Source organism: Aythya fuligula, chromosome 24 (assembly GCF_009819795.1).
Source record: "Aythya fuligula isolate bAytFul2 chromosome 24, bAytFul2.pri, whole genome shotgun sequence".
In the NCBI taxonomy this organism is placed as follows: domain Eukaryota; kingdom Metazoa; phylum Chordata; class Aves; order Anseriformes; family Anatidae; genus Aythya; species Aythya fuligula.
This window is the reverse complement of record NC_045582.1, coordinates 4,854,148-4,880,523: the sequence shown is the minus strand read 5'-3', so window position 1 is coordinate 4,880,523 and position 26,376 is coordinate 4,854,148. Positions and strand designations below refer to the sequence as shown.

Sequence of the window (26,376 nt, the reverse complement as noted above, 5' to 3'; positions counted from 1 at the left end):
CTGCGGTATGCTGAGAGGAGTTTGCTCTAGATACCATGCAGGAGCCAGGAGACACCGACTAGGCAAAGCCTTGAGTTTGGTGAGAGAGGAGGCACAGACGTCGAGGCAGGATAGACTCCCATGATGTTTGCACAGGAGGATGTGTCAGAGAGATCTGTCAACAGTTGTAGGCCAACCCTCCTTTCACTCCTTACATTGAAAAGGCAGAAGTCTTAATTTTTCGGAATTTGCTTTTCCTCTGCTGTACAACCTCGGATGAGAAAGCTTTAAGGCACTTTCCTGTCCAGCCTGGGTACATGGGAGGACAGCTTTGGGGTGATGACCTCCTGGAGGACTCCTACAGGAGAACTGCCTTTTCTGGGTGAATCTGTGTGTGCCTTTGGACTAGCCATGTCTCCTGGGATTCCCTTTTTATGCTGAGGTTGCACATGATGCATTCCATGGGATGAAGGTTCTATGATTATATGAAATGTCCTGATGGCCTTAATGCTCCCATGTTCTTCAGCTCTCAGGAAACTGAAGAATACATAATATTATTATTTTGTTATTTCTGCTTTTGTTATTATAATTAGCATTATTATGCAGAGATTTGATGAAAGCTGTTTTTGACTTTCAAGTTCTTGTTGGGACGTAGTTAGTTCTTCCCTGGGGTTGCATGTCATTCCACCCCAGCAGGACACAGCCACACACCTGGGGTTGCTTCACTGCAAGGTTCTTCACCCATTTCTGGGGACCTGAAGAGGAGGCATTGTTACTGGGTAGTAGAAGAAGGAAAGGGGAGAGATGGTAGAAACAGAAGGAGCTATCTGTTCCCAGAAGAAACAGAATCATCACCAGAGAACTGGGACCATAGGGTATGATGTAAAACCTCATAAACCCTAGTTCATCAAGAGTGTGCAGAAGTGCAGACATTTATTCCCAGCTGTGAAGTTGTTTTCTGCAGAAGCAACACATATCACTACTGGAGGAGGGAAAACCCCAAGCAGGGATACCTCAGGCATGCTTAGAATAAGAATTTTCTCCTCCCCATTCCCTTCTTTGTTCCTCTTGCCCAAGTCACTTCCTGCAGGTCTGTTTTCTTGAGTCTCTTGGTGGGAACGTGTTATTTCTGAGTTTCTCACACATACAGGAGGTTTGATCTCAGTATCCACCTCAGGTATCCTGTCCTCACTGCCTTTCTGAGGCAACCACAGTCTAAGCATTGCAGAGATGCTCTTGAAATATTGGGAGAATGAATGATAGATCAGCCAGATCCTCTTTCCCAAAGGGACTGGTGTGAGAGGAAGGAGAAGATGAAAATGCTTCTGTCCTGTAACTGTTCTCCCCATATACCCCTGGACAAGGCAGATTTGATGTGCAAAAAGCTCGTGGTCCATTCTGATCTATGTGCTCTGTTGTGCACTAAAAGCTGGAAGCAACTGGTCAGAGACTCACCTGAGCCTGGCACTACCATTCAAAAAGCTTCTTTGTCCTCTGTCTTTTTCCCAAAGTTCTGTCAGGGTGGACTGTCCCCGAGTGGGCATTTCTAGAGCACATTACAGTGCAGGCACACAACTTCAGCAAGACCCAGATTCCCCCAGGCCCCAAGAAACAGGGGATCCCAAGTGGGGAGGAACACAGGAGATGATCCATGGTTTTCTTGTGCATTACACATATTCCTCTGACTTTTTCCACCACTCCAAGGGACACTGTCTGAAAGGGACCTGTTGCTATGTGTCCTTCTGTCACATTCCTCTGGGAATGATGAAAGGCCCCTTCCTGTGCTCACCACATACCCTGCCAACTAAGGTAATATCTTTCTTCCCTGGCAACATAACACCACCATAAGAAGCATCATGTGGAGGGTGTAGGTGGGATGCAGAAAAATTTAATGACTCTGACGAAACAAACAAGGTCACTTCTAGAGGAGGAGACAGAAGTGTAATTTAGTGCACCCTCAGCAAATTTGCAGATGTCACCAAGTTGAGTGCTGTGGTTTATACAATAGAAGGAAAGGATGCCATCCAAAGGGACCTGGACAAGCTTGAGAAGTAGGCCCATGTAAACCGTACGAGGTTCAACAAGTCTAAGTGCAAGGTGTTGTACCTGGGCCAGGGCAATCCCAGACAGGAGTACAGACAGGAGAAGAACTTAGTAAGAACAGCCCTGCAGAGAAGGGGGGATCTGGTGGATGCAAAGCTTAACATGAGCTGTCAGTGTGCACTTGCAGCCCACAAGGCCAACTGCATCCTGGTCTGCATCAAAAGAGGAGTGGCCAGTAAGTCAAAGGAGGGGATTTTTCCCTTCTGCCCTTCTGCCCTTTCTTTTCCTTTTGCCCTTGTTAGGCCCCACTTGGAGTACTGTATCCAAGTCTGGGGTCCCCAGAACAAGAAGGATGTTAATCTGTTAGAATGGGTACAGAGGAGGATCATGAAGATGATCAGAGGCCTGGAGCACTTCTCCTTTGAAGAAAGGCTGAGAGACATGGGGCTACAGAAGAGAAGGGTCTTAGGTGACCTTATCACGGCCTTTCAGTACTTGAAGGGGGCTTATAAAAAAGATGGAGAAAGACTCTTTATTTTGGTAGATAATTATAGGTGAACGGTCTTAAACTAAAAGAGCACAGATTTAGACTAGACATTAGGAGGAAATTCTTCACTGTAAGGGTAATGAGGTACTGGAACAGGTTACCGAGAGAAGTTGTGGATGCTCCATCACTGGAGGTGTTTAAGACCAGGTTAGATGAGGCCCTGGGCAACCTAATCTAGTGGGTGGCCTATGGCAGGGAGGTTGGAACTAGATGATGTTTAAGGTCCCTTCCAACACAAGCCATTCTATGATTCTATGATCCCATGAACTCTGTGCCTATCAACCATGGCAGAGATGCCACAGGGCATCCATCTGCCTACCCCACAAAAGGAGAGGGGACAGCAGATCCCCTAGGCTGGGTATGGGAGAGGGTTTTATGGTGTAGAAGAACATTAGAAAGGAAGAGAGTGGAGAGAGCAGAAGACATGCAAGTTAGGCTTTGGTCATGTTTTCAGAGAGACCCTGCTTCTTTCCTTTGGAAGGGGGACACTGGATGCTCAGCCTCTCCAACATCAATCTATCCTCAGTCTGTAATCAACTTCTGTGTTTCCAGGGGTCGTTGTATGTTCTGACACCAATAGTTTAACAGGGGTTGCACCTTCTGAAATAATAGCGGCTGGTAATACATGAGAGGTCATAGCACCCAGAGGTGATGGGGACTCCATCACAGCTGAGGATGCTGCCAACAGCAGCAGAGGTGAAGGATCCCACAGCAATGTTCTGCGGGAAGGAGCTGAGGATGGAGCTGGGCAGGGTCACCACCACAGGAGAGGGCTGGATGACAACTGAGCCCTCAATCTGCCCCAGGCAGATTGCTGGTAGTGCTGGGGAGCATGACATAAAAACCCCCACCTGCCATCCTTCTTTTAGTCCCCACTCCACTGACAAGCACTGGATGTCCTGGATATGGGGGGACTGTACTCAACTGTTAAATTTCTGGGGCCAGCCTTGTTGCTTCACCAGCAGCTGTCTCTTCCTTTCTCTTTTGCAGCAATCAGCTTCTCATTTTTTTTTCTCTCATTTCTCTGCAGGATTCACTTTTTGAACTTCTTCTGTAGTTGATTCTTTCTGGACATGACGAAGCAGTTCTGAACAAGATACTGTGTTGCCCCTTTTTAGAAATCCAGGCATAGTAACATGATGGAATACTGAGAGAGAGCATCAAGAACATGGTTTGGGCTGACCAAGCAGCCTTTAAATTCCAGTTTGAGAATCAGAAAGCCAAAATTAACAATGGAAAGAAAATTTCCTACAAGGAAAAATAGCAATACTTCGAGTAGACAAGGAAAACATTTAAAATTAGTGTCTGGTCATCTTCCAAGCATTTAGCCACCTTGTTCAGAAAAAGCTGAACAAGGAAAAGTAGAGAAAAAGAATATTTGCTTCTTATTTTTTTTTTGTTGTTGTTTTCATTGTTTGTTTCTCTTGCAACATTCTTAAGCTTTATTTCTCTCCATCTTGTTTGAAACAAACATTGTGTTCTTGCTGATGATCATGTATGGGAGTGTTTCTGTTGTCTTGCTGGAATTTCTATGATTTGGGAACTTCTTTTTGGGCATAAAATTATTGTACATGATACAGTGCTGTGGGACACAATGAAATCTTTCACTAGCAACATGGATAGCAAAAAGAACTTAAAAATCTTTTTGAAACCTTAATAACTAATTTTCTATCAAATACTGCAAATTTGTCAGACCTACCTGGTTATTTGAAACTGAAACAAGAGAAGAAGGCAGGAACAAGGAAAAAAAAAAAAAAGAATCTGGACTTCCAGGAGGGTTGTGAAATAAAGTGGGTGAATGGATGCCTGGAGAAGGATGGACAAATGTTTGTATAGCTGTCTATATGGAAGTAGAGTGCAAGGAAGAGAGGGGAGATGGAGGGAGAAGGAGAGTGGCAGTGTTCAAGAGAAGCCATGAGAAGAGCCACTTAGGCAAGGAAAAGGCTTTTTGTTTGATGTTTACTGTTGCCCTTATTGCAGCATTAAACCTTACTCTGACATGATCTCCTTCTGAAATCTTTCAGCCATGGCAAAGGAGAACAGGACCTTTGGGACTGGATTCATTCTGAGCTCAACAGACCGTCCTGGCTGTCACATCATCCCATTGGTAATTATCTTCTCCACCTCTCTCCTAATTCTGATGGGAATGGTCTTCCCCTTGTCACTGTGGTGAGTGACCAGCCCTGAGGATTCCAATGGATTTCTTCCTCAGCCCGCTCTTGGAGTTCTGGTATACCACCAGTAATGCTCCCAAAACACTGGAAACTTTCCATGTCATCAGGAAAGGTCATTTGTGTTTCTAGCTGCTTGGTACAGTCATTTTTCCACTTCTTCTAGGTATCACTGAATTTCCAGTCTTCTCAATATTGCACTTTGATTACCACACACAAGGCTTTGCATTACACCTCACCACAGTCATAAGACAGAAACTGCTTCCTCCTCTCCTTAGGAGCATGGGTGTGGAGGGCGTACCAGGAACACCATTGTCTGTTTCTGCTGTGGTGGTGGGCCTTTTCTGAGCCTGGCCTGTGGGGCTATGATACTGAGCGAGACCCCTGACTTTATCCTTTCTGCCCTCATCATCTGAAACATGCTGCTTTTCATGGCAGACTCCTACATCTACATCCTCTTTGCCATTCTCTCTCTTCCCTTGTCTTTCACTCACCAAAAGGCATTCTGTGCTTGTGCCTCCAATCTCACCAGAGTTTCCATTCTCTAAGGACCTTTCTGTCAATATTTGTACTTTGCTTGACAGTGTGCTGCAAGTGAGACTGGCATGGCTTGGGAACTGGAATAGATTCTCCAGGGAAGTGGTCACAGCATGAAGCCTGTTGTCGACGGAAGGAAGACACAGACGCTCAATATGAGTGAACAGTGAACTTCAACTTTAATGGATAGCTCAGTCGCCTTTTATCTAGTTCGAACATAATCAACTCATACATATTCCTAAACTAAACTCAGGATTGGCTAACATTTCCCGCACTTTTCAGTTGGTTCCTCCTTCTTTTAGCTACCGTCCTGCCTTAGGGACTTTCCCAATCCCTCAAGGGCATCGTGTCTTTGAGCCTGATTGGCTCTCAGCCAGCTGCGTACGTGCCAGACTCATGTGAGTTGAGTGCGGTACTTCACTAGCCTATTGCCTCCTAACTGCCCAACATCCACATGTCCTATTTCACTTAACCATTCCTCCACAGAAGCCTGCTGGGGTTCAAGAAGCGTTTGAACAACACTCTCAGACCTGAGGTTTCATTTCCAGGTACTCCTGCGTAAAGCCAGAGGAGAGGGACTCAATGATCCCTGTTTGTCTGATCTAACTCAGGCTGTCCAACAGTTCTGTTATTCTATGGTTTTTAGACACAATGAGGTGCTATGTGCTTTTTTAAATGTTGGCCTTTTTTTCCTGTCCTTAACTTGTGCTGCAGGCTGGGAATAAGAAAGATGGCATCAACAATTTGACTTGTTTTCTAGAAGGATTATGTTGTTTCCAAGACAAAGGTGAATCTCCAAATTGTGAGTGTGCTCCTCCATCTCAGACTTCAGTGTAAGCCAGGAGATAATTCTGGCTCAGGAGCACCTATTGATTATTGCTTTAAGCTGGGCAACAGATGTATTATGTGTAGAAGGTCTCGGTCCCCAGGTGAGAGCTGGGGCTGGAACGCAGGCCAAGGCCAGACCCCAGAAAGACCTGGCTGAAGGCTCCATCCAGTGAGCTCCATCCAGCCATGCAACACCTAGGAGCCTGGTGTGGTGGTTTTACCTTGCTGGGCAGCTGAACTTTATCACAATCACTCTCTCACTCCCTCTCCTTTTAAGAAGAGGGGGAGAAGAAAGCATGCTGGAAATTAAAATTAAAATAACAACTCACAGCTTGAGATAAGGATAATTTAATTAAAGGGAAAAGGAAGAGGGAAAAAAAAAAAGAAGGAAAAAAAAAAAAAAGGAAAGGCTGCACAGAAGCACAGAGAGAGAGAAAAGAAATTACTCTCTACTTCTCATCAATGAGCAATGTTGGTCCACATCCTGGGAAGCAGGCCCTCTACATGCATAGCTGTTGTTTGATAGGACAGACATCTTCATAACGAGAGCTCCTCCTCTGCATTGCCTTTCCTACATTTTATTGTTGTGTGACATCATATGGTACGGAATATCCCTTTGGACGGTTTAAGTTAGCTGTCCTGGTAATGTCCCCTCCCCATCTCTTGCCCACCCCCACTCTGCTGACTCTTGGGGGTGGGGTTTGAAGGAAATCTTTATGTTATGTCAATTTTGCTCATCAGTAGACAAAACACTGGTATGATAACAAAACTGTTCTAGCTAAAATTCTGAAGCACAGCACTATATGGACAGCTGCTGGGAAAGTTAACTTCATCCCAGCCAGACTCATTACACCTGGTGAGGCCAGGTTGAAAAAATTAGGCCAGGCACAGACACACATACAGCAGAGCTTGGTCAGGGCTGTACTAGGCCTGAGCTTGTGCAGAGACCCTGGGCCAGGGGCCAGGACAGAGCTGGGAGCTGTGGAAGCCCTGGATTTTGGTGGGCTTGGTTCTGATGCTCATTGCACTGCCATTTGAGCCAGCACTGCCTCCCAGAGAACCTGGCCTGGGGATAGGTTCTCCTGCTCACCCCATGGAGCAATAACACCATCCTTTGTCCTGGTAGTGTGATGCAAGCAGTGTGTGGAGTCCGTGTGAAAGCAAAGCCAAAGGGCCCCGAGGTGTGCAGATGTGGGAAGGCCCTGGCCTGGGTGTGGGTAGCAGAGGTGCTGCATTGAGCACAAGAACCACTTCATCCTCATGGCTCTGGGAATGACAGAGGAGCTTGGTGCCTGGGAGAAGAACCCCCAGCGTTTGCCCTGTGGTTGGGTTGCTGCATGGTTTGTGCCATTCAGGGCCTGTACACAGATCCTGCTGAGTGCCCAGTCAGGTCCCATTCTCACTGCAGTGTCTCAGTGGGGCTGGGGATATCTGCACCAACAGAATGCCTTTTTTGGAGCAGAGTGGGGTTGTGGGACCTATGGGGCTTTGGAGTTTCTTAGCCTGATGAAAGCTGTTCCATGTTTGGGAAAGAGAATGCAAGACTGAGCAGCCATTAGTGTTTGGGCACCAGTCCCTGTCCTGGGCCTGCATTCATGCAGAAAGGAGTTGGGAGTGGGAGCTCCAGTGTGTGGGCTTGTATAGCTAGTAGCACCACGAACTACCGTCAGTTTGACCTCATTGCCAGGGAAGCTCATGGAGCAGATTCTCTTGAGAGTCATCACGCAGCACTTGCAGGGCCAGCAGGCGATCAGGCCCAGTCAGCATGGGTTTATGAAAGGCAGGTCCTGCTTGACGAACCTGATCTCCTTCTATGACAAAGTGATGCACTGGGTGGATGAGGGAAAGGCTGTGGATGTGGTCTACCTTGACTTCAGCAAGGCTTTTGACACCGTCTCCTATAGCATTCTCCTCAAGAAACTGGCTGCTCTTGGCTTGGACTGGCGCACGCTTCATTGGGTTAGAAACTGGCTGGATAGCCGGGCCCAAAGAGTCGTGGTGAATGGAGCCAAGTCCAGTTGGAGGCCGGTCACTAGTGGCGTCCCCCAGGGCTCGGTGCTGGGGCCGGTCCTCTTTAATATCTTCATCAATGATCTGGACGAGGGCATTGAGTGCACCCTCAGTAAGTTTGCAGATGACACCAAGCTAGGTGCGTGTGTCGATCTGCTTGAGGGTAGGAAAGCTCTGCAGGAGGATCTGGATAGGCTGCACCGATGGGCTGTCAACTGCATGAAGTTTAACAAGGCCAAGTGCTGGGTCCTCCACCTGGGATGCAATAACCCCAAGCAGAGCTACAGGCTGGGAGAGGAATGGTTGGAGAGCTGCCAGGCAGAGAAGGACCTGGGAGTGATGGTGGACAGTCGGCTGAATATGAGCCAGCAGTGTGCTCAGGTGGCCAAGAAGGCCAACATCCTGGCTTGCATTAGAAACAGTGTGGCCAGCAGGGCTAGGGAGGTGATCGTCCCCCTGTACTCAGCTCTGGTGAGGCCGCACCTTGAGTACTGTGTTCAGTTTTGGGCCCCTCGCTACAAGAAGGACATGGAGGTGCTTGAGCAGGTCCAGAGAAGGGCGACGAAGCTGGTGAGGCATCTGGAGAACAAGTCCTACCAGGAGCGGCTGAGGGAGCTGGGCTTGTTCAGCCTGGAGAAAAGGAGGCTCAGGGGTGAGCTTATTGCTCTCTACAGATACCTTAAAGGAGGCTGTAGAGAGATGGGGGTTGGTCTGTTCTCCCACATGCCTGCTGACAGGACGAGGGGGAATGGGCTTAAGTTGCGGCAGGGGATTTTTAGGTTGGATGTTAGGAAGAACTTCTTTACCTAAAGGGTTGTTAGACATTGGAAAAGGCTGCCCAGGGAAGTGGTGGAGTCACCATCCCTGGAAGTCTTTAAAAGACGTTTAGATGTAGAGCTTAGGGATATGGTTTAGTGGGGACTGCTAGTGTTAGGTCAGAGGTTGGACTCGATGACCTTGAGGTCTCTTGCAACCTAGAAATTCTGTGATTCTGTGAACTTTTGAATCCCCTCAGCACTATGCATCTTGGCAACAGCTGGGCCATACCAGATTCTGTGCTGAAGGGTGATAGGGCTGCACAGGCAATTTGAATCTGCTATTCATGCCCAGGAATTCTGTTCATGATCAGGTGGTGGAAGAGAGGGAAAAGTGGAGTAGAGACAGAGGGCCATCCTCAAGACAATCACTCATTCCCAGTTTCAGCCATCCTTTCAGAACATCTTTGTCCAAGCCTTCATCCCCAGCAAAGCTCCACCCAAAGCAAGACGAACACTCTTCCCCAAGAGATGGCACCTCCAAGGTCAAGGGAACATGCCTAGGTAGAAATGTCACAACTGAAGGACTGGTGGCCATTGGGTGTGGAGGAAATAGGGATGTCTACCTCAGCTTCAAGAGACAGTGACTGAAAGATGACTTGTTGCAGTGTGCCCCGCCCTCCGATGCACAGAGGAGTAAGGCAGTGCCCACAGCTAATTCCCACCAAAGCAATGGCTTTCTCTCTTGGCCATCTCTATGCAGATGGAAAGACCAGACCAGGACACACTTTGGGATGCTGCAAACATTTATTGAGTCTCAGGAGGGAAATGAGGTGACTGAGAAGGGAAATCAGGTGAGGAGGCCCTGAGAGCAGAGAGCAGAATGAACATACAAAAGTTTTTCAGCTTTTCCTACAGCACAGTTGCCACAAGGTATCCATCTTCCTGGCCCACAAATGGAGAGAGGCATGCAGGTCAATCCAGGCTGGTTTATGGGGCCTCAGAGAAAGCAGAGGGTAACAAGGGAAAAAGAGAAAAAGAGTGAGTAACTGGAAAACAGGAAAGGTAGGCATTGGCTGTGTTTTCAGAGAACCCAGGCTGGCCCCGTCCAGTCTGTCTTTGCAGGACAAGGCAAAGATGGTCAGCTTCTCTTAAAACAACAGCAAAAATTTGTTCTTCTGTACAGCAGCAAGTTGTGAGTTCCTGGGGTCCTGGTCTAGGGAAGGGTCTGGCATCTTTAGCAGGGGCGGCAACAGTAGCGGCTGGCAATACAAGAGAGGTCACAGCACCCAGAGTTGATGGGGACTCCGTCACAGCTGAGGATGCTGCCAACAGCAGCGGAGGTGGAGGATCCCACAACGGTGTTCTGAGGGAAGGAGCTGAGGATGGGGCCGGGCAGGGTCACCACCACAGGAGAGGGCTCAATGACGACGGTGGAGTTCTGGCACTGCCTGACACAGGGCTCGTTGCAGCTGCTGGCCAGCGGGGTTGGGCCACAGGGCTGGCATGGCAGGCAGGGCTGGCACTGGTTGTAGCAGGACATGTCTTGGGGCAGGAGGTTCACCTGGGAGAGAAGGCAGGGAGGAAGCAGAACATGGGGATGCATGAGGAGCAGCCTGTCAGCACACCTGTCACTCCTTCCATAGCAAACCTTCTCCCCACTTCCCGCTCACAATACCAGCAACCCCAAGATTTGACATGGAACAGAGCTGATTGCAGCTAAGAGGTCCATAGAGCTGAGACTCCCTTGTGGAGAATGAGAGGGACAAGAAGGGGCTTCACACTCACCTGGGTCCTAAGGAGGAGAAGGCCAGAGAAGTGGATGAGGGAGCACAGGGCTGGGCTGGCTTTTATAGTGGACCTTAGCTGCTCCATGTCCAGAGGCATCCCTTGAAGCTGTGATTATTTTCTGACAAGCTCCTCTTGAATGCAAAACATCCCAGCTAATGATATGGGCTGTGTGTTTCCTTCCTGTGCTGCAGTTTTTCATTTCCTGCTTTATGCCCTTTCCTCAATTAAGGCAACTTTTGAGTGGCAGGTAGGGAGGCCCAAGTATTTCCGTGCAACACATTTCAGTGTGGGCAGAAGACTCAGCTCATGTGCTGGAAGGGTCCAGTAAAGGCAAGTGATGTCAGCCTGGGTGACTCCTTAGGGGCTCTTTGGGACCCTTTTGTCCAGAGGTGGCCCAGCTCCCAGGTTGTGACCCTATCCCACTAAATGCTGCTCTCAGGGTAAACCTTCTGACATGTTTTGCCTCCTCCTGTTCTCATACGGGAATACCCATTTTTGGGTAAAGTTTGTGCATGGCCCTTTACTGATCTGGAAAAAAACAAACAAACAAACAAAAACAACAACAACAACAAAAACAAAACAAACAAACATACAAAAAAAAAAACACACAAAACAATAAGCAAAACAAAACCAACCAACCAAACAACCAAAAAAAAAAGAACAAACAAACAAACAAAAAACAAAAACACAAGGACACACGGGTAATTTAGTGTCTGTTTTTGTAAGATAGAAAAATAAGAGGATCCTAATGTGAAAGAAGCTTATTTTTGTCACGACACTCAGCAGAACAGGTGGGCATGGGGCACTCCAGCAGTTTCTCTTATCACAACCAGTCTCTGAGGATAAGCAGAATGACTTTGACATGTTAGCACTATGCTAATTATGTAACCTATCAGAGGCTATGGGATTGTACAAACATGTAAATATACTGCAAAGGGATTGTATAAAGAGTGGCATGGAAAGGCCTTATGCTTGCCAGCTTTTGAGGGAAACCACTGCATACCCAGACTTGTGCAACTCTGAAATAAACAATCCCTTGACTTAGTGTGTGGATTGGCTCACTGCATACCACATAATGAATCCAGTGTTTTTATTGGACAACAATATCTGCCAGCCATACACTTGTGAGTCTCTTTCCTTGATACCTGTGCCTTCTCTACTGCCTCCCCTTTTCTTTGCCTGCCTTGCCTGCACCTGCCTGCCAGCACTATGTTTGGGGCTGTTCAGATATCCTCTTGGGAAGTCTGAAGGCTCTGACTCTCAGGGACGCCTGAAGGAACAACCCTGCAGGCCCTTCAGACTGCCACTCTTCCTGCCAAGCCTTCAAAGCTGTGTCAGGTTTCTGCTAACAGATGACCAAATACATCTCAAAGAGACAGGGACCTTGAAGCATATTGTTTTGCTTCTTTGTCACAATCACTGAGGGCTCATCTTACATACCAGAAGCCATTTCCACAGAAGCTCAACTACTGTGAGGAAAAACCAAAGTATCACCAACACCATGAAATGGCTCTCCTTCTTTCAGAATCCAAATCAGCTTCTTCACTGCTCAGGAAATTTCTTTCCACTCCATGCGTGCCCCTTTCTTGTCCAGCGCTTCCCTCCTCCCCCCCCCCCCCCCCCCTCCCGCTACAGGGTGTCTCCCAAGTCCTATGCCTCTTCCTCTGTCACTCCTTCACCTGAGAGATTTCTGAGCAAAGGGGTTTCAGAGTGCAACCAGCAAAGTGATTTCCAGTTGCGCCAGAGGGATGCTCAGCCTAGTGGGTGCTTCATCCAAGCTCAGCTCCCTTCTGCAAACACAGAAGCAGCTCCCATCCACAGTTTTCTTCACTTGCCAAGGACATGTGCGCAGAACTTCACCCAAGGTTTATATACTGCTAACAGTCTCCTGGAGCTTTCAGAGTAGGCAATAAAGAGTAGGGCAATTAAGAAACCTATGTCCCCAGGAATTGCCAAGCAGTTAGAGTACTGCAACACAGGCCAGCCATTCCAGGGCAATGGGCCATCCCAACAAACCAGAAATGTTTGTCAGAGCTCTGCCTGGGTCTCTTTCTTGCGGTCTACCTCACACCTCAGCCCTGGCAGGGCCAGACCTTCACCTGGGCTAAACTGGTTACTTTCTCTTGTAGCTGTGACTGACTGCATTCTTCCGACACCAGGAAAGGCAAAGAGTTTACCCCAGAACACCTTTGGATACTCCCTCTTGCCTGCATAGTTGATTCCTTCTGGACATGACAAAACTGTACCAAGCAGGGCCGTACGTGGATCCATAAGGAAACAGCACTGTAATTGAGCAAGGACATGACACCCTGTTGATGGAAGCTGTTACAGAGGTAACCTGCCTGTAATGGGAAAGTGCCAACATCAGGTGGCAGCTGAGCACTGACAGGAGAAATGTCTGCCAGCCTGAGAACTGAGCCTTGAAATCATGGGCATCCTTAAAGTGCATCTGGGCACCAGAGAACTGCAGACATCCTGAAGATACCCTCAACAAAGGCAAAAGGAGGAACACAGGATAAACTTCTTGCCCGAGAAGGAGGAAAAAAATAAATAAATAAAAGGGTCTGGGAAAGCAGAAATAAGTGTGAGGAGTTTCCTGTGAGTGCAGGTGTCACACTGTCATGGCCACGTCCCTAGGGGGAGAGGGTGATCAACTCTTGCACAGAGCTTCCCTGGAGCAGATGTGGTCCTGACACTGGAGGGGCCTCAGAGGTCCTGGGTCTGAGGAAAGCTTCTCCATTCTTGCAGGCAAGTGGGCACCCCAGAGCAGCATGGATGCATGGGCATTGCTTGCTGTCCTTGGGCTGCCCCTGCCCAAGGGGTTTTTGGGTCCTCAGAAACTGGATATTACCGTGTGTGGCCCAGTGTGCCTAATACCCATGCTGAGTTGTGAAGGGAGTTTGTCCTGCATGTATGCCAACACCTGGGCCCTGCCAAGTGCTGTTCTGGAGGCGGTTGGGCCATATGGTGTATATGTTGTGCTCCCTGTTTGCTGGACCGGTGTGGATAGCTGTGGGCAGAGATGCTGTAAGACAAGGGTGGATGTTCACTTGCCAGAGGCCAGTCTTCTTCAGCTCCAATGGCCAGTGCCCAAGAGAGGTCCATCTGCAGTGTGTTGCAACCACCTTTGGGCTCCCCTCCTTGGCAGAAATGGCACTCCCCTTTTGATTGCCCTGCACTGGCACTACACAGTCACCAACAGCTTCTTCTGGGGCCTGCTACCTGTCACACTGCTAGTCTCTGCTGAGAGCTTCTGCACAGCTGTGCTCCTTGATTACAACAGCACCATCAGTTTTCCAGCGCACTTCCTGTCCTCCTTCAGCTCCTGAGGGTGTTACTTGTTGCCTTCTAGAAGCAGACATGTCAGGAGACAGAAGATGCTCTCCACTCACTCTCATTTGACTGCGGTTATGTTGTGCCTGGGGCCTTCCTCCCTCCTCTGTACCAATGACATTGCTATTGTCTCCCTCAAAAAAGTGGCATCCATCTTCTCCAGTGGTGTGATGCCTCCCATCCCCATCCCATCCCATCCCATCCCATCCCATCCCATCCCATCCCATCCCATCCCATCCCATCCCATCCCATCCCATCCCATCCCATCCCCCTTCCTTCTCTCCTTCTCCTACCCCCCCCCCCCCCCCCCCCCCCCAATCTCCACTCTGCGATAGCCATGGATGTTTTCTTCCCCTCCAAGGGTCAGTGCCCAACACACTGCAGACCCTCTGCAGTGTGTTGCAACCTCACATTCTTCTGGGAGTGGGGAAGGGGCTCCATAAACACTCATCTTATACCCACCGAGGGCAAAGCCATTATCACAGAATCACAGAATTTCTAGGTTGCAAGAGACCTCAAGATCATTGAGTCCAACCTCTGACCTAACACTAACAGTCCTCCACTAAACCATATCCCTAAGCTCTACATCTAAACGTCTTTTAAAGACCTCCAGGGATGGTGACTCCACCACTTCCCTGGGCAGCCTGTTCCAATGTCTAACAACCCTTTAGGTAAAGAAGTTCTTCCTAACATCCAACCTAAAACTCCCCTGCTGCAACTTTAGCCCATTCCCCCTTGTCCTGTCACCAGGCATGTGAGAGAACCTCCACCTCTCTGCAGCCTCCTTTAAGGTATCTGTAGAGAGCAATAAGGTCGCCCCTGAGCCTCCTTTTCTCCAGGCTGAACAAGCCCAGCTCCCTCAGCCGCTCCTGGTAGGACTTGTTCTCCAGATGCCTCACCAGCTTCGTCGCCCTTCTCTGGACTCGCTCAAGCACCTCCATGTCCTTCTTGTAGCGAGGAGCCCAAAACTGAACACAGTACTCGAGGTGCAGCCTCGTGGTGATTGTACAGGGGGACAATCACTTCCCTAGCCCTGCTGGCCACACTGCTTCTTATACAAGCCAGGATGCTGTTGGCCTTCTTGGCCACCTGAGCACACTGCATTCTCCCAGAACAGCTCAGGAGGGCATACACAGAGGGATGAAACATCTACAGCCAAGGCTGGGATGCAGAATTCTTTAATGAGTGTACAGAGCAAAAGCAGGTCACTCTGAGCTGAGACCCCTCTTCTGAGAAGAGCACAAAGAAAAGGGAGAGAAGGAGGTAGGTGAAGGGATGGAAGGAGAGGCATGAGCCATGTTTTCAGAAAGCGCAGGCTGGCCCTTTCCTGCCAGTATTTGCCAGAGGAGCTGATAAGGTCATTCTGAAAGCAATGGCCTGAAGATTCCTCCTTTTTGTAGCACTGTATATGAAGCTCCTGGGAGAAGAACCCCAGGGCCATGGCCACTGGCTTCTTTAGCAGGGCAGGCACCTTCTGCCACAGTAGCGGCTGGAAATGCCAGAGAGGTCACAGCACCCGGAGGTGATGGGGACTCCGTCACAGCTGAGGATGCTGCCAACGGCAGCAGAGGTGGAGGATCCCACAACAGTGTTCTGCGGGAAGGAGCTGAGGATGGGGCCAGGCAGGGTCACCACCACGGGAGAGGGCTCAATGACGATGGTGGAGTTCTGGCACTGCCTGACGCAGGGCTCATTGCAGCTGCTGGCCAGTGGAGTCGGGCCACAGGGCCGGCATGGCAGGCACTGGTTGTAGCAGGACATGTCTTGGGGCAGGAGATGCACCTGGGAGAGAGGGCAGAGAGGAAGTAGAGCACATGGATAGGTGACTTACCAGCTCAGTTACCCCATCACAAAAGAGCCAAGGCAACTGCTGAGGGTGGATGTGGAGGCTGTGCCAGGAAGCACATGGTGTTCATCGCTTTGTCCTGACAGGGCCCTTCAAAGAGCAGCCTGGCTCAGGAACACCCTCACATAGTACATAAACCAAAAGCTTCCTCAGACCCCTTTCCCAACCTCTCCCTATACAGAACTTCTCTATCCAGCCCTCTTCCATGGCAAGGAACTCCAAGGCACTGAACTCCATAGCTCTGAGCCACCATTGGATTTGATGTCTATTGATGTAAGATCCCTTCCACTTTGGAAGAGGAGGAGAGAGGGCTTCAGACTCACCTGGTTCCCAAGGAGGACAAGGCGAGAGAACTGGATGGGAGAGCAGGGAGCTGGACTGCTCTTTATACTGGTCCTTCATTGCTGTAGGCCATGAGACACCCTTAACAAAGCTAATAATTTTTTATCAAGCTCATCTTGAATGCAAACTATCCCAACTAATGATATGTATGGTCTGTGTTGGTTTCCTACACTGCTGCCTTTTCATTTCCAGATTTAGGTCTTGCCCATGCCCCATTTAAGGATTCTTTGGAGTGTTGGGATGAAAGGCCCAAGCATTTCTAGGGCAGGAATGCATTAGTGATGGCAGAAAACTCAAGTGATAGATGTGTCTTGAGCAGTGAGATGATGTCTGTCTGGGTCACTTTGTTGGGGCTGTTTGAAGTGTCATACTCAGGAGGAAGCTCCCACAAGCTTCAGTTGGTTTCTGAAGGACTTCTGTGCAGGAGGACGTGTCACGTCCTTCCCTTTCCTGCAGTATTTAACTCTCTCTTGGTCCCTAGTTGCCCCCCCCCCCCCCACAGGTATGTGATTTGTTCTACTGGCTTTTGATCCCATCTCCATTTACATTGCCTTCCAGAATTTATATTCTTTCCCTTTTCGACTCTGACCTTCTCTGTGCAGTCTGTGAGCTGAGGATGGAGCCTGTCAGAGCCACTATCACAGAAACAGATTGGATGATGACTCTGGAATGACACTCGCACTGCCTGCTGCACGGCTCATTGCAGCTTCTGACAGTGGCATTGGGCTGCCGGGCTTGGCAGAGCAGGCACTGGTCGTAGCAGGACATGTGTTGGGGCAGGAGGTGCAACTGGTAGAGAGGGCAGGGAGGAAGCAGAGTGCAGGGATATGTGAGGAGTAAAATGTCTTCATCCAGACATGATCTGAAAAGAGTGGTCAGGACCAACAAGGAGTCTGCCTCTCTCTTAGATGAAAATCTTACTCAGCCAGGTCCCACATGGTCTCTGAGTCACACCTTTCCTGACTGTGATGTCTCATGACCACCATCGCCAATACCTAGCACGACATGTATCGGTATTACTGGAAAAGGATATGGGGAAATGGCTTCATATACACTTGGTTCCCAAGAATAAGATGAGGGAGTCGAGGATCTCATCTGGCTTTTCTGGTGACCCTTTACTGCTCCAGGCCCAGAAGTAGAATCATAGAATCATAGAATATCCTGAGTTGGAAGGGACCCTTAAGGATCATCAAGTCCAACTCTTGACACCGCACAGGTCTACCCAAAAGTTCAGACCATGTGCCTAAGTAGCCTCCACAGAAGTGATAATTTTGTAGAGTGCTTGTGATGAATGGAAAACTTCACAGTTAATGACATGGGCTGTGGGGCTGTTTCCCCTTTACACTGTCTTTTCATTTCCTGGCTTATGCCACACCCATTCCCTCTTAGAGGCTTCTTCAGAGTTCTGGGATGGAGAGGCCCCAGGATTTCTGGGCTAGGGCTGAGTCAGTGGTGGCAAGGGACTTGGCTCAAGCACCAGATGGGTCCAGTACGGACAAGTGATGATGGCCTGGGGCACTGTGGTGGCGTTGTTATGAACTGTGGTAACAGGAAGGGGCCCAGCTGTTCCCAGCCCTGCAATCCTTGCCTGGTCACCTGAGGGCTTTCCTGCATGTGCATGTGGATGTGCCACGTCTTCCTCTTTCTCTCTCTCCCAACTTGCTCCAACAGTCCTATGGGGTGGGCTTCCAGACAGGTGGGCTCCACTGTGGGGTTTCCAATCTCTTCCCATTAAAGCTGCCCTCTGGAGAAATGGGTTGACCTCCTTGGACTCCTCTCTCTGGGCAGCCCCCGTGCATCCCCACACTGTGCTGTCCTCTCCTCCAGAGCCTTGTCCTGCTCAGAGCACACAGTCGTGCCCTTCCAGAAAGGTCCCCAGCATCTCCTCTGTCAGCTGCCCTTGGCCTCTGCCTCTACCCCATCAGGAATATGTGCACATGTGTGTGGCAGAGCCCTTGTGAACCCATCAGTGGTACTGAGTGCACGCATGTACCTGATGTCTGCACATGCAGACTGGGCACACATGCATGGCCTCATGTTCCTGTGCACACAGTATTAGCATGTGCATTTGTCAGGACATCTATGGAACTGTGTGTGCATGCATGCACATGCATGTTTGCGTGTGTCCATGGATCTGTGTGTGTAATGTGTATGCATTCTTGGGATGTGCTAGTGTGCACATAATTCACCTGACCCTAGGCATATGTCCAGCTGGTCCCAGGGCCTATAGTGTCATCTTGGTGTCATGATACCAGGCCTACTAACTCCTGGTGGGGAACACCTTTCTCTGAGGAGGGGAAGGATTTTTGTCCTGGAGTAAGCAGGGCTGATTGATAGGGGTTTAAGCTAGATTTGAATGGGGAAAGGGATAAAAGCAGGCCCACCAGTGATAAGCTAGGGGACTACATGACAATTTTTGATGAACTTCATACTAGTGAGGCCCCACAAGGTCTCCTAGTCTTCCCCACAAGGGGCTAAGTTGAATGAAATACATCTGAATTTTCCTAAACATACACATGAGTCATGAGAAGTAAGGAGATCAGGTCCCTGAAATGCTTGTATACTAATACACGTAGCATGGGAAATGTGAGGAATGTTTTAACAATTCGTGTCCATAAAGAACAATTCTGTTTGAATCCTGTCTGCCTCTGGGCCCTGCACTGGCAATTTAATTCTTGAACCACAGATGCAGTGTGTCCCAGTCTCCCCCTCACTCTAGTCAATTTATCACTTCTTAAATTTATGAACCTGTTTGCTTTTGTTATTCCGGACTTCTATTTCTAACACTGCTATAGATGTGTCTGTGAATGGCTGGGGAAGAGTGTTTTAATTACTCGTGTGTCTGGGAGTTTCAGAACAACTGATAACAACTAGTGACTGTTATGGGATACTATGTGGATCTTTGGTATCTGGTTAGGGGGGGCCGAGAGATAAAGAGGAAGGAGAAAGAAGCTGAAGGACGGCTGGAAGACAAGACTTGAAGAAGATGTTCCGTAAACTTGGGATGGTGCCCAGTAAGTACAAAGGGGGAGAGGAAGACTGCGAGCCTTCAGCATGGAAGACCCCTAGAGACCCCCAGAAGAGACCCCAGAGGAGACTGCGCATGCTCCAGTAGGAGGGACTGCACCCCGGAAGCTAATTTTAATAATCTATTTTTTTAGAAGTAGTAATGAATATGTATTAGTCTAGGAGCATAAAAATCAGCTGCTTGATGTAACTGGTGTGCGTCCTGGTGGAGCGGAGACTCCCGGTGCACCCAGCGCTGTTTGCTTACCTCTATTCCTTTATATTCTTTCAATAAATCCTATCTTTTTATTTAATCCTAATTTGAATCCTGAGCCATTTATAACAGAAACAAGCAGGAGGAGCTGGAAGCCACAGTGCCATTAGAAAACTATGATCTAATTGTTATCACAGAGATGTGGTGGGATGAACCAGGGCAATCAGTGCAAAGTTGGGAGATTTAATTGGCTGTAAACAGGAACTAGCCCTCAGTCATCAAGGTCAGACACTTCGAAGCTGGCCCAGCTGCAGCAACTAATTACGATTTACAGGGAGATTTTGGGCCCTTGCTTCACCAGCGGTGACCCGGGACAGCGGCACAACCAGGCAGCACCACCATCTCTCTCTCTCGAGATTGACAGGGAGTGGACATTGCCAGGACAACGGTGACTGCTCCCACGCCCTCTGCCTAGAAAAAGCCTCCAGGAGGACAGGGACACCTCGCTGCCCACCATGAAGAGGGAGTGGCCATCAGCACATGCGCACTGGTGAGCAGCTGCTGTGACAAGGAGCAGGAGCTCTGCACCAACTATCAGCAGTGTGCAAGATTACAAACCTGCCATGGTGTCCACTAGGCAGAGAGCTCACTCCAAAAAGGCTGTGGCAACCCAGATGGAGGGCCTGCCTAGAGATGTGGCGGTTCAGGCCTCTGGTTTCAGGGAGTGCCTCAGCCTGCTGCTGCCAAGAGAGGGCAGTGGGGAAACCGCCTGTTCTCAGGAAGAAAGTCTTCTCACCATGGTGGCTGAGCTCAAGGAGGAGGTGGAGGGACTAAGAAATGTCAGGGAGTGTAAGCAGGAGATTGATTGGTGGAGTAACTCCCTGGTGTGCCAGAGAGAAGGACGCCAGGGGGATGCCACCCAGAGTGTGGTGGAGCCTCTGCCCTGTCACTATTGGTCAAAGGGAAGGGACCAAAAAGAAGAGGAGGGTTGGAAGCGAGTTCCAGTTTGGCTTTGTGGGCACTCCCCTTCCCTCCCTCCCTATCTTCCCCAGGTACCCCTCCATAATAGGTTTGATCGCCTGGATCTTGAAGGAGAGGTAGGCAAGGATGTGGTGGAAGGCCTGCCTATGAGATCACATAGAAAAAGGCAGTTGACACCATGCCTCAAGACTGACTCCAAAAAGAAAAAAAGAAGGGTAACTGTAGTAGGAGATTCCTTTCTGAGAGGAGCAGAGGGCCCAATATGCAGCATTGACCCTCATCATAGGGAAGTCTACAGTCTACCTGGAGCCCAGATATCACCAGGACACTCCCCAGCCTGGTGTAGTCAACAGACTAATACCTGCTTCTGATATTCCAGATAAGTAGGGAGAAAGCTGCATCCCATAATATGAGGGGAATGAAGAAAGACTTAGAGGCTTTGGGATGGTTGTTGAAGGAGTCTGGAGCACAAGCTGTTTTCTCCTCTCTCCTTCCATTCTTGGGTAATGACGTATAACATAATAGAAGGATCCAGTCCATAAATGCTTGGCTATGTGACTGGTGCTACAGGCAGGGCTTTGGGTTCTTTTACAATGGCTGGTTTTATAAAACACCAGGCCTGACAGTAATACACAAGAAAGGTTTATCTCAGAGACAAGAGAGTTCTGAGACAGGAATTAGCAGAGCTTATTTGGAGAGCTTTAAACTAGATTTGAAGGGGATGGGGCTGTATCTGGGCTTGCACCAGTGGGGCAGCATTATAGCATTGAGGAAGCACCGGGCAACCTCTCACCTTCCTTGGGTTAAATTGGCATGCTCAGCTCGCACCCTCAAATGCCTGTACACCAATGAACACAGCATGGAGAATAAGCAGGAGGAGTTAGAAATCCGTGTTTGGTCAGGAGATTATGATCCGGTGGGAATTACAGAGACATGGTGGGACAGCTCACATGACTGGAACGTGGTCATGGATGGTTATGTCCTTCTCAGGAAAGACAGACCAGAAAGGCGAGGTGTTGGAGCAGCTCTTTATGTGAGAGAGCAACTACAATAGATTGAGTACTGTCCAAGGGTGGATGAGGAGTGAGTTGAGAGTCTGTGGGTGAGAAATAAGGGACAGGCTGGCATGGCAGATACTGTTATCGGTGTCTATTACAGGCCACCAGATTAGTATGAAGAAGTTGACAAAGCCTTCTACAGGCAGCTGAGAGCAGCCTCTCAATTACAGGCCCTGGTTATCATGGGGGATTTCACCTACCCTGACATTTGCCGTAAGGCCTAGTCAGCCAGCCATCCACAGTTCCTCCAGTGCATTGATGATAACTTCCTGATGCAAATGGTGGATGTGCCAACTAGGAGAGGAGGGCTGCTGGATCTTGTCCTCACTAACAAAAAGGGGCTGGTTGAAGCGGTGAAGGTTGAGGGCAGGCTTGGTAGCAGCAACCATGAGATGGTGGAGTTCAAGATATCATATATCAGGAACAGAATACCCAACAGAATTGCAACCCTGGACTTCAGTAGAGCCAACTTTGGCCTTTCCAAGCAATTGCTAGAGGGAATCCCATGGGACAGGGTGCTTGAATTTAAAGGGGCCCAAGATAGTTGTTTAGAATTCAAGGACTGCTATTTCCAAGCTCAAGATCAGAGCATCCCAACAGGTTGGAAGTCAAGAAAGAGAGCCAGGATACCTGCATGGTTAAACAGGGAGCTGCTGGGCAAACTCAAGTTGAAGAGGAGAGTTTACAGATCATGGAAGGAGGGGCTGGCCACTTGGGAGGCATATAATGCTGTTGTCAGAGGATGTAGGGAGGCAACTAGGAAGGCTAAGGCTTCCTTAGAATTAAACCTTGCAAGAGGAGTCAAGGACAACAGAAAGGGCTTCTTCAAATATTTTGTTCTTCTGGGTACCCTGGAGGCCCATTCCGGAGTCGGAATGAAGGAGGAGTTTGCCTTGGTGATGAGGACTGGGTTAAGGACTGTTTAAGCAAGCTGGACATCCATAAATCCATGGGTCCTGATGGGATGCACCTGCGGGTGCTGAGAAAGCTGGTGGAAATCATTGCTAGGCCACTCTCCATCATCTTTGGTAAGTTGTGGGTAATGGGAGAGGTGCCTGAGGACTGGAGGAAAGCAAATGTCACTCCAGTCTTCAAAAAGGTCTAGAAGGAGGACCCAGGTAACTATAGACTGGCCAGCCTCACCTCCACCCCTGAAAAGGTGGTGAAACAACTTATCTTTCATGTTATCTCTAGGCATATCAAGGACAAAAGGGTCATTAAGGGCAGTCAACATGGCTTCAGCAAGGGGAATGCTGGACCAACCTGATAACTTTTATGAAGATATAACCAGGTGGATAGATGATGGTGAAGCAGTGGACATGGTCTGTCTTGATTGTAAAGCATTTGACAGTCTCCCACAGCATCTTCATGGCTAAACTAAGGAAGTGTGATCTGGATGATCAGGTAGTGAGGTTAGCTGTGAACAGGCTGAAGGGAAGAAACCAGAGAGTTGTGGTCAATAGGACAGAGTCTAGTTGGAAGCCTATATCTAGTGGAGTCTCTCAGGGGTCAGTACTGGGACCAGTATTATTCAATATATTCATCAACAACTTGGATGAGGGAATAGAGTGCAGTGTCAGCAAGTTTGCTGATGACACTAAACTGGGAAGAGTGGCTGACATACTGGAAGGCTATGCTGCCATTCAGTGGGACCTAGACAAGCTGGAGAGTTGAGCGTGGAGAAATCTAGTGAAATATAACAAAGGCAAGTATAGAGTTCTGTATCTGGGCAAGAACAACTCCAGGCACCAGTATAAACTGGGAACTGACTTGCTGGAGAGCAGCATAAAGCAAAGGGACCTAGGGGTCCTGATGAACAGTGGGATGACCATGAGCCAGCACTGTGCCCTTGTGGCCAAGAAGGCCAATGGCATCCTGGGGCATATTAGAAGGGGTGTGGTTAGTAGGCTGAGAGAGGTTCTCCTCCCCATCTATTCTGCCTTGGTGAGACCACATCTGGAATATTGCATCCAGTTCTGGCCCCCTCAGGACAGGGAACTGCTTGGGAGAGTCCAGCACAGAGCCATGAGGATGATTAAGGGAGTGGAGCATCTCCCTTATGAGGAAAGGCTAAGGGAGCTGTGTCTCTACCTTGGAGGAGAGGAGACTGAGGGGTGACATTACTAATGTTTATAAATATGTAAAGGGTGAGTGTCCAGAGGATGGAGCCAGGCTCTTCTCAGTGACATCCAATGATAGGAGAAGGGGCAATGGGTGCAAGCTGGAACATAGGTGGGTCCACTTAAATACGAGAAGAAACTTCTTCATGGTGAGGTTGATTGAACACTGGAACAGGCTGCCCAGGGGGGTTGTGGAGTCTCCTTCTCTGGAGACATTCAAAACCCACCTGGACACATTCCTTTGTAATGTGATCTAGGTGTTTTTGCTCTGGCAGGGGAATTGAACTAAATGATCTTTCAAGGTCCCTTCCAATCCTTAACATTCTGTGATTCTGTGAATCACACAGCTGGAACATTGGAATGGAGGGCTACAAGGTTTACAGGAGAGACAGTCAGGTAAGGAAGGGTGGGGGTGTTGCCCTCTATGTTAGGAAATGTGAAGAGTATGTTAAGATAGTGAAGAGTTCCTCCTAAGAAAAAGCCAAGAGCAGGTTGAGAGCCTGTGAGTAAAAATTAAGGACTGGACCAACTAAGGGCATCTTGTGGTTGGGGTCTACTACAGGCTGTCTTATCAAGAAGAGTCTGTTGAAGAGCCCTTCTTGCCCCAGCTGCAGGAAACATCATGCTCACAGGCTCTCATCCTCCTGGGGGATTTCAACCACATGAATGTTTGCTGGGAAAGCCACGTGGCAGGCAGTAAGCAATCCAGGAGACACGTGGAATCTATTGCGGAAAACTCCCTCATCCACTGGACCTGGTGCTCACCAGTGTAGAAAAGCTCATAAAAGAGATTAAGATTGGAGGAAGCCTAGGTTGCAGTGACCACGCACAGGTTGAGTTTGTGATGTTGAGGGATACGGGCCTGGCAAAGAGCAAAGTCAGGACCCTGAACCTCTGAAGAAAAAACTTCCATCTGTTAAAAGACCTAGTGGATGATATCCCATGGGACACAGTCCTTAGGGACAGAAGATCTGATCAGAACTGGCAACTCTTTAAGGATATTTTCCTTGGAGCACAAGAGCTCTTTATTCCCATGTGTAATAAATCAAGCAAGAAGTTAGGAAACCAGTATGGTTGAATAAGGATGTGCTGGTCAAACAGGCAAAAGAAGGAAATGCACAGACAGTGGAAACAGGACCGTGTCCCCTGGGAAGGGTACACAAGCACTGTCCAGATGTGCAGGGATGGGATGAGGAAAGCCAAGACAGAACTAAACTTCACAGGGGATGCAAATAATAACAAGAAGAGGTTCTGCAGGTACATTGGACACAAAAGAAAGACTAAGGTAAGTAGTGCCTCTGACAAATGAAGACTGGTAATGACAGATGTGTAGAAGGCAGAGGTACTTAACTTTGCCTCAGTCTTCTGACTGGTGGTAAAATGGAATGCTTCTGCAGGCAATGTTAAGGAATATGCAGGACAAGGAGGTGATCCAGGATAGCCACCATGACTTCAGCAAGGGTAAATTTGTGCCTGACCAATTGGGTGGCCTTCTATGATGAAATAACTGCATCAGTCAACACGGGAAGACTGATGTCACCTCCTTATATTTCTGTAAGGACTTTGACACAGTGCTACATGACATCCTAATCTCTAAATTGGAAAAATATGTATTTGAAGGGTAGACCATCTGATTGAGAAAAAGAATTGGCTTGGTGGTCACACCAAGAGGGTAGTAGTCAATGGTTCTATATTCAGATGGAGAATGGTGATGAGTGGTGTCCGTCAGGGCTCTGTCTTGTGGACAGTGCTTTTCAATATCTTCTTCAATGACATAGATGATGAAATTGAGTGCACTCCTGTATATAGTAGCACCACGAACTTGTGAGTCCCCTCAGCACTATGCATCTTGGCAACAGCTGGGCCATACCAGATTCTGTGCTGAAGGGTGATAGGGCTGCACAGGCAATTTGAATCTGCTATTCATGCCCAGGAATTCTGTTCATGATCAGGTGGTGGAAGAGAGGGAAAAGTGGAGTAGAGACAGAGGGCCATCCTCAAGACAATCACTCATTCCCAGTTTCAGCCATCCTTTCAGAACATCTTTGTCCAAGCCTTCATCCCCAGCAAAGCTCCACCCAAAGCAAGACGAACACTCTTCCCCAAGAGATGGCACCTCCAAGGTCAAGGGAACATGCCTAGGTAGAAATGTCACAACTGAAGGACTGGTGGCCATTGGGTGTGGAGGAAATAGGGATGTCTACCTCAGCTTCAAGAGACAGTGACTGAAAGATGACTTGTTGCAGTGTGCCCCGCCCTCCGATGCACAGAGGAGTAAGGCAGTGCCCACAGCTAATTCCCACCAAAGCAATGGCTTTCTCTCTTGGCCATCTCTATGCAGATGGAAAGACCAGACCAGGACACACTTTGGGATGCTGCAAACATTTATTGAGTCTCAGGAGGGAAATGAGGTGACTGAGAAGGGAAATCAGGTGAGGAGGCCCTGAGAGCAGAGAGCAGAATGAACATACAAAAGTTTTTCAGCTTTTCCTACAGCACAGTTGCCACAAGGTATCCATCTTCCTGGCCCACAAATGGAGAGAGGCATGCAGGTCAATCCAGGCTGGTTTATGGGGCCTCAGAGAAAGCAGAGGGTAACAAGGGAAAAAGAGAAAAAGAGTGAGTAACTGGAAAACAGGAAAGGTAGGCATTGGCTGTGTTTTCAGAGAACCCAGGCTGGCCCCGTCCAGTCTGTCTTTGCAGGACAAGGCAAAGATGGTCAGCTTCTCTTAAAACAACAGCAAAAATTTGTTCTTCTGTACAGCAGCATGTTGTGAGTTCCTGGGGTCCTGGTCTAGGGAAGGGTCTGGCATCT

The 26,376-nt window shown here is 48.7% G+C and overlaps 2 protein-coding genes across 2 annotated transcripts; both read right to left on the bottom strand.

The window, feature by feature from the left end:
* Window positions 1-10,107: 10,107 nt before the first annotated feature.
* On the bottom strand, window positions 10,108-10,757 carry LOC116498361 (feather keratin Cos1-1/Cos1-3/Cos2-1-like). Its single transcript, XM_032202587.1, has 2 exons — window positions 10,659-10,757; window positions 10,108-10,434 (listed from the first exon to the last, which is right to left on the bottom strand). Exons 1-2 carry the CDS (start codon window positions 10,755-10,757, stop codon window positions 10,108-10,110), a joined length of 426 nt encoding a protein of 141 aa, XP_032058478.1.
* Window positions 10,758-15,449: 4,692 nt separating this feature from the next.
* On the bottom strand, window positions 15,450-16,242 carry LOC116498529 (feather keratin Cos2-3-like). Its single transcript, XM_032202847.1, has 2 exons — window positions 16,164-16,242; window positions 15,450-15,757 (listed from the first exon to the last, which is right to left on the bottom strand). Exons 1-2 carry the CDS (start codon window positions 16,240-16,242, stop codon window positions 15,450-15,452), a joined length of 387 nt encoding a protein of 128 aa, XP_032058738.1.
* Between the last annotated feature and the right edge of the window lie 10,134 nt (window positions 16,243-26,376).